At 37.6% G+C, this 12,067-nt stretch overlaps 1 protein-coding gene across 1 annotated transcript in view; it reads right to left on the bottom strand.

Moving 5' to 3' along the window:
• XPOT (exportin for tRNA) overlaps positions 1–12,067 on the bottom strand; it is a 30,170-nt gene that overhangs the window by 10,691 nt on the left and 7,412 nt on the right. Inside the window, exons 5-13 of the mRNA XM_086610830.1 lie at positions 11,563–11,632; positions 10,125–10,343; positions 9,369–9,553; positions 8,830–8,998; positions 7,281–7,517; positions 6,917–6,955; positions 2,121–2,183; positions 1,022–1,146; positions 8–152 (exon numbers count right to left, since the gene is read on the bottom strand). Coding sequence (XP_086466956.1) covers positions 8–152; positions 1,022–1,146; positions 2,121–2,183; positions 6,917–6,955; positions 7,281–7,517; positions 8,830–8,998; positions 9,369–9,553; positions 10,125–10,343; positions 11,563–11,632 — 1,252 coding nt within the window. The remainder of the gene's footprint in view (positions 1–7; positions 153–1,021; positions 1,147–2,120; positions 2,184–6,916; positions 6,956–7,280; positions 7,518–8,829; positions 8,999–9,368; positions 9,554–10,124; positions 10,344–11,562; positions 11,633–12,067) is intronic.

Below are 12,067 nucleotides of genomic sequence, written 5' to 3'. Positions count from 1 at the left end.
TTCTTACCGTTCTCATCATGTCTTGTAAAGCCGTAGCTTTTGTAACATCACCAGAGAAGTGAGCACCATGAGATACAGGAAGAGCCTCAGCCAACATATACAGCAGCCTTATTGCTACTTCTACTTCCATAAATCGCGTAGCCTGCCAATTCCTAGAGAAGGAATGATGACCATGTTAAGTCTGTAGTAGCTTATGAAATAATCATGGTTCTACCATGTCAGTATTTTGAGTCTTCTTCAAATGTACAGCATAAGAGGAGCAGATTTAAACTAAGAAAACCACTGTAAAACCTAGGCAGTGTTTCAGGATGCTTCTGGAAGACTTTATCCACAAACACAGCATCTCCCAGTCAGAGTGCTACCGATTTTCTTTTAACAGTTTCAACTTGAAATCTAAAGATTTCTTGAAGTGCTTATGTAGGTACAAAACCATCTACCATGATGCGTGAACAAGCCATTCAGCTTCACTTAAAAAGAGGCTCATTAAAGAGCAAGGTACAAGGAAGCCACGCACAACACTAGATTCCTATTTGCATACTGTCCTCCTAGTCAGGCAACTAGTAATAATGTTTCATTATTTACATGCATCGTTTCCAGGATTGTTTCCGCTCTTTTCGTAAAAATACTTCATTTTTGTTTCTTCTCCCTGTTCGACCTTGGTTTTCTGACAGCAGTAATACATAAAAGTATTTGCCACATGTCGTAAGCATTTCCTTGAGATGTAAAGTGAACACTTGGCCAAACAGCTGTTGCTGTGTAGGCAAATGTCAAAGATGAAGAGACATGTCCAGGAAAAACAAAATAGCTGCCATTTAAGGTTACAAAAGAAAGCTGCTTCTTTCTAAGCAGTTGAGTAAAAGATTATACCAAGTCATATTTATCATGAAGTTGTAACAAGCTCATTTATCAATTGGCTTTGCCTTGCTACCTCACACTTATATTCATTACAAGCTCTAACAGTTAGAAAAGACAAAAAAGCTAAGGACATCATGTAAACAAATTAAAAAAACCCACAACTTACTGAAGTGTAGTGTTAAAAACTCTGCGGACAGATGCTAACAGTAACTCTGGTGAGACCTGAGCGAGTCTGTCCAGCAACAGTTTCAACTGTTTTCTGTACTCCACAAACATTGCTTCATCTTCACCCTACAAAACATTCACATGTCACTGAAGTCCACATTTTCATGTTTAAATTAATCCACAACTGGTTTAGACAATTACACCTAAACCAAAAACGTGTACATACAAGAACAGTATACCATGCTCAGATAATTCAACAATGCTCACCCTATGTTCTTGTAATGTAACAGCAGGCTCCTTTTTTGGCTGGTTGTAATATGCCGAGATCCACTGCATTCAGTGCAGAAACATATTAAAAAGGCTTTCCAAACTGAAAACTAGCCAAAAGTACAAGAAAGAAAATGCTCTTGGAAAAGCCAATTCTTGAAAATTGACTCACTCCTCAAAGATGTTCTCTCTCAACATCTAGCTTAGTTTTAAAATTGAACTGACAGAAACATTTATGATGGACTGCATACAGTTTAAGTTAACCTTTTTAACACTATAGCCCTCTGAACAGGCTGGAGCAAAAGTAAGTCTAACACATTCATTATTGCTGGTTGACAGAGATGTAAGCATGAGTGTAAAGTGAAATCAAAGACCTTCCATCTCTTTTAGCTTATTTTTGCAGAGGTTTGACCATCTCAAGTAAGTCAAGATGTAACTCAAAGAGTTTCATTACACAATGTTTCTCAAATCTTTTTGCAAGACAGATGTGATGTGCAGAAACAGGCAAACTCACGCTCACCAAGCCAGCTCAGCAGCTATGTTTAGCTAACAGCACAGTTGTATTTGCCTAGGAATAGTTCTGCACAAATGCAGCCAGAATATTCTGTTAACTGAACTGGCTTGGATATCCCTTTACTGTCTTGTTTTGTTCTATGCAGACATGCCCAGAGGTTAAAAAAGCATTCCACACAGGAAAAAATTTCAGCCTACAGATCTTTGCTTCCCACCTTCAAATGCTAAGTCTATGAAAAATGTGGATTTTAAAAGCATGAGCAAGTTTTACTAGATGTAATTTAAGTTGCATTTGCCTGTTTATTCATATAAAACAATACCTCATTTTCAAAATTATATTCTTCATCATATGTCAACTTCTTCATAACAGCCAACATGATTGCCTAAGATAAAAACAGAACTGTAAGCAAAGAAGCAGACAAGTGATAAGCAACAGCTAATGTGAAGGAAACACTAAAGCCAGTGCTAAATGTTTACAAATATTTTAAATGCTGTTTCAGCAGAAGTAACAGTCCAGATTAAAACAGATGGACTACGTTCAAACAATACACAGATGCCATTGCAGATACACTGCATAGATGACCTGGAGCTCTCAGTCTCTGAGAGTATTATCTGGCTTTGCTTCCTGCTTGTAATCTGTGCTGTTTGGTTCACATTGAAAACAACAATTAAAATAACTGAACTAGGCAGAGGAAGCTAAACAGGTTGTCCAAGGTCCTATTTTAAAGGGGGAGGTCAGCTTAGCTGTAACATTAACTTCTCTAATAGCTCAATATCCTTGAAAGTTTTTTTTTTGGGGGGGGGGGGGGAGGGGGCAGGTTAACAAACAGAATTGGTTCAGCAAAGAACTCAAGAGTAAGAGCAGCAAACGAGGATAAGAAAAGCAAAACCAGCAGCAGAGGAGTTGTTCAATCAGCTAAAGCACTGATGTGCAGTTTCACCTTAGTAGGGACTGTTGGTAAGTCCTAAAACAGGAACAAAGACTTGATCTCACCTCTACTGAAGTCTCAAACTCTAAAAGTAGCATTTTGATCTTACTCAGCATTTACTAGTTCAGGTTTTTAGAAGTCTGGTTTAATGTTTAAAATACATGGAGCACTCAATTCCATTCATGCTTTCCAGGATGGATAGAAATTGGACAGACACAAACAGTTAGCTAAAACAAGTGTTTAAAAGTCTATTACATTTTAATTTTCACCTTAGTTTAACAGTTTGTTCTGGGGAACCTACAAAAATGTGTATTAAATCAAAAATTCCAAATGAACAGAAAGCTATTCTGAATAATCAAAACTGAATGAGAAGTGGACTGTTTTCATGTCTATGACAACAATGAAATCTTACAAGTCCAAGAGAATATTAAGCTTCAACAAGTAATAGGGCAGGACATATCCACATACCTATCACAGGGAATGGGTTACCTGAATACTGGAAAAAACTCGGTAGGAATTATAACAAGTACTTGATCAGCATTATAGAGCACCTCAACCCTATACCTACTACCAGGTGAAAAAACAAACTTGTATTTTTTTTTTCCATATTGGTTAAATTCAGTAGCCAGCAGCTTTTATTATTACTATAGCAAATGAAAATGCTGGCCCTATCAGCAAGAACTTGATTAGCATTTTGCAATTCTCTTCAAGCACTAGAAGTTCTGAACGCAGATAACCATAAATTTCAGGCAAATATTAAACAAGGGAACAAGGTAAACTTAAAACCCCCACTTTTGATGAATCATGAGTACATATTTAGCATTTTAAGTGCAAAACTTTAAATTCTTTATCACTAAAATGAGCCAATGAATTAAACTTAGGTTACTGAGGTGAAATTCTTGATGATCTTGCAGAAACAGATGCTTGTAATACTTTGAGGAAGAACATGGTCAAATAGCAAGAATGTGATCAGGCTTTCTATTGACACCAAGTGCGAGCAGCTGTGAGAAGTTTCTGCTTCTCTATAAGAAGCAATATTGATATTTAATAAAACAATTGCAAAACATTAATGTGATATGCGTGTAGCCAGAAATGCACAGAAACACTTGTTTTAAGAATTAAAAATGTGATCCTGCTGATAAGAAAAAAACTTTGGGACTTCAAAGGCACAATAGGCAAGATACTCTTTTTTCCTCTTCAAATAACGAAGAAGCTGAAAATAGAACTTAGGTGCAAAACTTTGAAGGGATTCTGCTAAGCACACTTTAAGCTTAAGACAGACAACAATAAGATTTAGACTATTTCCAAATACTTTCTTACTATGAGTTGGATGAAAGAAAAAAAAAAATTGGTATGACCACTTTTCTGTTTAACACAAATCCTCAAGAAGCACTGAGTAAAATTAAGAAATAATTATAACACAAAGTTCTTCAGTACGAAAGTCTAACAAAACAATAGATTTTCAGACAGTAACACATTCAAATTTTAAGTGTCTTAAGTGCACTACAGTAGTAATTTGGTTTGACCCAGTTACATTGTAACAAAACCAAAAAGAATCAGTGATGTTATCAAACTTCTTATTGTGTTACATCTCCAATTTAAACAGACAGACAAAAACTAGGTCAAGATAATCTAGACCACAGTAATCCAAATTCACCTTTTCATGTTAGAACAGGTAGAGAATTCAGTCTTCTTTGTAAAGGAAAAGGAACCATAGCTGTCAGCTGTATGAACGTTAACAAAATACCCATATCAATCTAACCAGTTCCACCTAAATTAGCAGATCTACACTGATGCAGAAGGGTCATAGGGAAAAGAAATCAAAAGGACTGTGCTAAAAAAAACAAACGAGTTTACTACCTCCAAAACTAGACATAAACCTTATACATAAAGCATTAAGTTTAATAACTAAACTTAAGCTTAATGCCTTCTTTGCCTCAGTCTTTGATAAGGAGACTGGTTGTTCTCCGGGTACCCAGCCCCCTGAAATGAAAGACAGGGAGCAGAATGAAACCTCCATAATCCAAGGAGAAACAGTTAGTGACCTACTACACCACTTAGACACACAAGTCTATGGGGTCAGATGGGATCCACCCAAGGGTACTGAGGGAGCTGGCAGAAGTGCTCATGATTTCTCTGCCCATGGCAGGGGGTTTGGAACTAGATCTTTAAGGTCCCTTCCAACCCTAACCATTCTATGATTCTATGATTTCTCAGCAGTCCTGGCCAACCAGGGAGGTTCCAGTTGACTAAAGGTTAGCAAACATGACACCCATCTACAAGAAGGGCCAGAAGGAGAACCTGAGGAACTTCAGGCCTCTCAGTTTGATGTCAGTGCTGGGGAAGGTTATAGAACAAATAATCTTGAGTGCCATTATGTGGCACGTACAGGACGACCGGGTGACAAGGCCCAGTCAGCATGAGTTTATGAAAGGCAGGTCTTGCTTGACCAATCTGATCTTCTATGAAAAAGTGACCCACCTAGTGCATGAGGTAAAGTCTGTGAACATTGTCTACCTAGACTTTAGGGAGACATCCTATAAAAGCCTTTGACACCATTTCCCACAACGTTGTCTTGGAGAAACTGGATGCTCATGGCTTGGACAGGCATATTCTTCACTGGGTAAAAAACAATTGGCGGTCAGTCACAAGTGGTGTTCCCCAGGGCTCAGTACCAAGGCTGGTTCTGTTTCATGTCTCTATCAATGATCTGGATGAGGGGATCGAGTGCACCCTCAGTAGGTCTGCAGACAACACCAAGCTGGGCAAGAGTGTTGATGTGGTTGCAGGTAGGAAGGGTCTACAGAGGGATGTGTACAGGCTGAATTGATAGGGCAAGGCCAATTGTATGAGGTTCAACAAGGCTGAGTGCAGGTCCTGCACTTGGGTCACAACAACTTCATGCAATGCTACAGGCCTAAGGAAGAGTGGCTGGAAAGCTGCCTGGCAGAAAAGGACCTGGAGGTGTTGGTCGACAGGTGACTGAACATGAGCCAGCAGTATGCCCAGATGGCCAAGGCAGCCAATAGCATCCTGGCTTGTACCAGAAATAGTGTGGCCAGCAGGACTAGGGAAGTGATCGCCTACCTGTACTTGGCACTGGTGAGGCCACACCTCGAACACTGTGTTCAGTTTTGGGGCCCCACTACAAGACAGACATTGAGGTTTTGGAGCGTGTCCAAAGAAGAACAATGAAGCTCATGAAGGGTCTAAAGCACAAGTCTTATGAGGAGCAGCTGAGAGAACTGGGGTTGTTTAGCCTGAAAAAAATGAGACTGAAGGGAGACCTTATTGCTCTCTACAACTACCTGAAAAGAGGTTGTAGCGAGGTGGGTGTCAGTCTCTTCTCCCAAGTAACAAGCCATAGGATGAGAGGAAATGGCCTCAAGTTGAGCCAGGGGAGGTTTAGATTGAATATTAGGAAAAATGTCTTCACCAAAAGGGCGGTCAGGCATTGGAACAGGCTGACCAGGGAAGGGGTTGAGTCACCTTTCCTGGAGGTATTTAAAAGATGTGTGGATGTGGCACTTGGACATGGTTTAGTGGTGGACTTGGCAGTGCTAGGTTAACAGTTGGACTTGATGATCTTAAAGACCTTTTTCGACCTAAACAATTCTATGATAAACTGAAGCATATAAATTTAAGCTTAATGTATAGCTTAATGTAATGCTTAACATGTAACTGCTCAATATAAGTACAACTATAATGAAAGAAGCTGCAATTCACATGTAAGTTTAACTTATGATACTATTAAGGGTTGGATTTTATGACAACCCTTCCCATGCTTCCTCCAATTCTTTAAAATTAGGGTAGGTTTTAATAAAAATACAAAGCTTCAGGAAAAATAAAAACCTCTTGTATCTTGATTTAAGAACATTCTATCAACTGTACAGACCTTATAGGAGCTTACCAACATATGCTTGAAGGTTGCTTGGGAAGGCCAGCTCTAAACATAGCTTTCATCTTCATACACAATTCAATATAGGTTTACTATTTAAAGAAACAGCTGCAGGTACTTAACAGAAGATGGAACATAATGTCCTTACTTTTAGGTCTTCCCTTTTAATTATTGCCACATGCACATTTTAAGACATATAATTAAAACATGACTTGTTTCAGCAACACAAAAAATTCTGACCCAATGTGTTATTGAAAAAAAGAATATCTAGTAAAAAGAAAATACTTACCTCTACATTAGCTTTTTGTTGGTCTGAAAGTGCAGAAAGCTGTAAAATAAATTTCAGGTGTTATTTTTTGTAGTAACTCCTTTATTATTGTCTAATAGGAAAAGACAGGTTTGCTTTTTTAACAGCCATATGATCTGCAAGCCTTCTTTCCCCTTAATGTAAGATTTAACCCAATTCCTCCTTCAGATTTCTAAACACTATAGAAATAGCATGACCACAACCATTAAAGACACTGCATGCTAATTATTCAAAAAAACTATTTTGCAAAGCAGCTTGCACGTAGTATGAGATTCATATATTCCCACAAAACCAAACTAAATCATATATCAAAAAGTGATGTTAAATTGAAGCCAGACATATTTACTTGTTTCAAGATGTGAAGGTAGTCATAACAAAAGCCAATGATATTAGATGAGATGTCGTCATCTTCGTGAATTAGCAGTTGCAACATTAGGGCCACTTTTGCTTCAATAGCTTGCAGAGTGTCTTGAGCACTCTTCATATCACCATTTTTTATTAGTTTAGTCCAACTAGCTATTAATGCTTGCCCCATCCCATTGACCAGCTTAGAAAATCGGGCTAGAAAATCCACATCATCTTCCTGCAAGAAAAGACATCCGATTAAAACTACTAGCAGAGCTCATGTACTACTCATGTCTAGTATGTAGATGTAGTAAAACCAACATTTGTCTCCTAGATGGTAAGCACAATTGACCTGTTCATTTTCCCTGGGAAATAGAGAAAAATTAAAGCAATGCCAGATTTGGCTGTCCTCCATTATACAACAGTAGCTTGCTTCATCTCTTCAGGTTAGCCTGCCTCTCTTTTTACTTGACAGCAAGAAGCAGGTTCAAAATAAAAGCAGAAGCACATATGTACCATAAATTTTAGGCTGTAGAAGAGAAGAATCTTTTTTATGAGAAAACTTAAATTAACAGCTGTAGCTTACTTCGGAAATACTGATAAGAAGTAACTTTCAGTACTGCCTGTAAGACTGAGCTAATATTAAATATTTATGGCTTGCTTTTGTAGAAATACATTGATCAGAATTGAGAAATATCCCTAGATCTGTCACCTCAAGCGGATGCTTTGTTCCATGCCATAATTGTACAAAAGCAGAATAACAAGTGTTCCTCAGAGGGACAGGTAAGATTTTTAGAGGAACTCCTCCTGAATTGATGAATATGCATTTCCTGCATTCTGGTAGGAATACAAATTTGACAAAGGCTTCAAAATGAAGAGATAATTGCCTTGCAATCGAAGGACTACAGCTTCATGAGGACTGGTTCCTCTTTCTCCATGGCAGGTAGCAAACGGTTGTTCCTCAAACACTGCAACTGACAGGGAATGTGTGTTTGCCTAGTAGGTATATTTTTCCAGCTTATAGGTAAGAACTTCAAGCCTCATGTCTGATGGTGCAGACATGCAGAACAGCATATGTGCCCTTAAGAAAGCTCTTTCCTCTACCTAATGATGCACAGCTGATTAATGTCTCACCCTAAAAAACTCTACCTTGCCTACAATGCCTATTACAGAATCATTCAGAAGAGAAGATTCAAGGCAATGAAACACAGAAGCGCCATTAACAGTGAGCACAACATGCTTTAGGAGACGAACAGAGGAGTTAAATAATACCTTGCTTCTAAAACAAAAAACTCATGCTTAGGACAAACAAGATGCAGTGTTTAAAATGAATAAGAAATATTACTAACAAGCTATTAGTCCAAGTATGAGACAAGTGTAAGAAGTGCTTAGCTTTGATGCAGAAGCACAACTAATTCTCCCTAATCAGTGGACTTAGTTTTAGAGTTTTCTGTTCATTTGCTTAGTTTTAGAGTTTTCTGTTCATTTGCTTATTTAAGAACTGTCAGAAACCTATGACTCATTCCAATTGTAAAAATCAATATACAAACCTGATCAATACTGAAGAGGCCAGCAGACTGCAATACTTGACATAATGATTCAACCAATTTTGTTTTATCAATTGGGTCCATTCCTTTATTTACAATTTCAAACAAACAATCACAGGCTTCTTCCCGGAGAACTTCCACAGACATGTGACCTAGCAGCATATTTATAAACCTTCAAAGAAAAAAAAATAAAGTATTATTTTTGTATGTATACAGTGGCATCGCATAGAAGTTGTATATTATTTATGTGCATATTTACAATGTTTTTTTTTTATAAGAATTTTCAAGTCTATAAAATGCTGGGTTTAGTCAGTACAATACATTTTAATGAGAACCCAGTAAACTGTGTAGTGACTTTTTTGGCTGTTACATGAGCTTGGCTTGCAAAGTCAATCACTCTACTAAAAAAACCCCAAAACTCCAAAGATTTGTATATAATTGAAGTCCTTTTCCAAAGATATATTTTAATTCCGTTTCATAGAATCACAGTCAGCATGCTATCAAGGTTATTTTTGCAAAGATATTCCATCAAATAAACCTACCTTTCATTGGCTATCAGGCTCAAATCTATCCAGGATACATAAGCTCCAACTACTTCAAGGCACTGACATGTCAACTCCGAGTTATTATATTGATAGTTTTGTAAGATTTGGTACCATGATTCCACCAAACTTGGAATGCACTGTTCCCTCATAGTATCTTTTAATAAGGTGTTCCTACGAGCCTCCTATCAATACAGAAAAAGGGTAAGTCAGTCTTGTCATAGATTTGCATCTTGTCAAATTAGTAGTGTTTTTGTATCCACTACCAGACACCACTTGTCCTAGCAAGATAAGTAACTCAAATCAGAAATCCATAAAGAGCACTTTTTCCCTTGCACGAAATAAGACCAAAATACCCTAGTTTTCGCTATTTTTTCCCTACCATAATGCCCAAACACTGAAGAAAGGCAGACAAGGGGAAAGAAGTCCTCTAGATCATTAAATGCATTTTTGATATTAGGACTCCTTAAAACAGGCACTAGAAGAAATGACAATTTTAAAATGAGTCAATCTAACATTAAATTGGCTAGCTCACTCTGAGTTTTTGTTTGCTAGCTCTTCAAGTAAAAAATACATTAACTGAAAATTATGAAATCATAAAAAGCATTAAACAACATATGGCTCTTGGATTGCAACCACCTAATGTCTCTAAGGCAGAGCTTTAGACAGGAAAAAAAACAACATCTCTGCAAGTCTTCTGCTCTAATTAAAGTGAGAGAACTTTCTAGAAATTTAAAATGCAAAACAACAACTTGCCTCTGATGTATGAACAACATCCCGGTCTACCAGCTCAGCATCAACAGCCATCAGGATTCTGAGGTACATATCTACACCTCGTGGATTAAGGTCAACTACTGATAGAATATCAAAAAAAAACTTGGGCCATTTTGTGAGATATTCAGTAACAAAAAGCAAAGCAAAGACTTGTGCTGCTTTGTTGCGAATAAAAGTCTTCTCAGGCTGGGGATTCAGCATCTAGTAGAAACAAGATATTTTATTTGTTTATTCTTGCTAAATTAGAGAAGGATCATATATGCTTGTTCAGTTCTGTATAGTGATTCACGTACTACGTCTCTTCCTGGCCGAGATCAATAAAAAGCCTTACCTTTCCAAGGATTTCAAAGAAAATTTAGCTAAACTGTAACGAAACAGAGAAAACATTCTCTCTGGGTGATACAGTTCTAAGTCCTTCATTCAGTACTAAGACATCAAGTGTACTATTCAAAGACTAAAAGCTAATTTGTCTGTTTGGTGAAAGGAGTAAACAAGAACTTCCAGAAAACAAGTTACAGTCCTCTTGTAGCTAGCTTATGCCTATGTTAGATGTTAGCTTTAAGAACAGTACAGGAAGTTTCTAAATCTAAGCTCATCGGGGGAGAGAAAAAAATATAAAATCTGTCACTACCCATCTCCCTCCCTCTCTCTCCTTTTCTACAAGCTCTGCCTAAACAGAACAGCTTGCCACATAGGGAAATTAAAAGCAACTTTATCCGTTTCTTTTTCAAGTTGTATTATATTCCACTTCCTACTGTTAAGTTTTCTACGAACAAGGCAACTATGTTAATTTCCAGTGCATTAGTGGAATGATAACTAGATAATGGCAGGTATAATATAGATAATGGCAAGGACATATCAGCCCACTTGATGGTTCAGCTGATCGCAAACTTTTGGATCCAACTGATGCTACATGTTCAGCTACAGTAACTAATTCCACAAGAAAGAGAAGCCAATGCTCTGCCACAGTATTAACAGACAAATGATGCTGTTCATTCATAAACATCTGATAGTATTCTAAGTACACAGGAGTTAGGCCAGGAGGGTCTTAAAAACAGAATTAACTGCTCCTCCTCCAGACACTCAGGAACATCAAGAATCTGGATTTTATCTCTCTAAAGGGAAACGTCTAATACTCCTTATTTCACACACAACTGATTAAAACACAGTCATCATCTGATGTGAGAGTTTTGTATTCAGCAATAAGTTCAAGCACAGACTTTTTTTTACAACACCTGACTTAAAGAATTTCTAATAAAGATTCATATAGCAAGAGCTTTTAACCATCCGACACCATATATCTTCAGGAAGCCATCTTTAAACTCGAACGGCAGACGGAACATTTAGCCCACACTCGATGCCTTATGTCAGCCTACTGATAAGTGTGCTGCGTAGGACTGCTGTGAAGGGACTCACTCACCTGTGCTTGCAGCCATGTTATGAGCGTTTCCCTAATTAGCTGCTGCTGGACTTCAGTAAGTTCAGAGTATCTGAAAAAAACCATAATCAGATCAAATACAACTGCTTTAGGACAAGCACAACATCCAGTAAAGTAAAAACTCTTTTAACATTGCACATAATCCTGCAAATTGATGTAAAAGAAAGGTTGCTAGAAAGTGAATTTACATAGCTATTTTCATGTTAAAATTTGGAATCAAAGATGTAAAAATAAGGAAAAACATTAACGAACTACTTTTTGAGGCACTACTGCCTCCTATATTGGAGCAGGAGCTTGAAATTTTGCAGGAAGGCTGCTCTATCAGGGACAGGACTTATGACCTTGATAAAAATATACATTTGACCATAAGCCATGGAGAGAATGAAGAGACATCTGTACGTGCTTGTTCACTACACACTGAAGACTGTCAATAGTAAGCATAAGGAAGTCCTTCACTGATCCGACCTACAGTACATTTATTATCAGA

This window comes from Tauraco erythrolophus, chromosome 4, assembly GCF_009769465.1.
Source record: "Tauraco erythrolophus isolate bTauEry1 chromosome 4, bTauEry1.pri, whole genome shotgun sequence".
NCBI lineage: Eukaryota > Metazoa > Chordata > Aves > Musophagiformes > Musophagidae > Tauraco > Tauraco erythrolophus.
The sequence above is the reverse complement of the archived record's forward strand: the minus strand, read 5'-3'. Positions and strand labels throughout refer to the sequence as shown.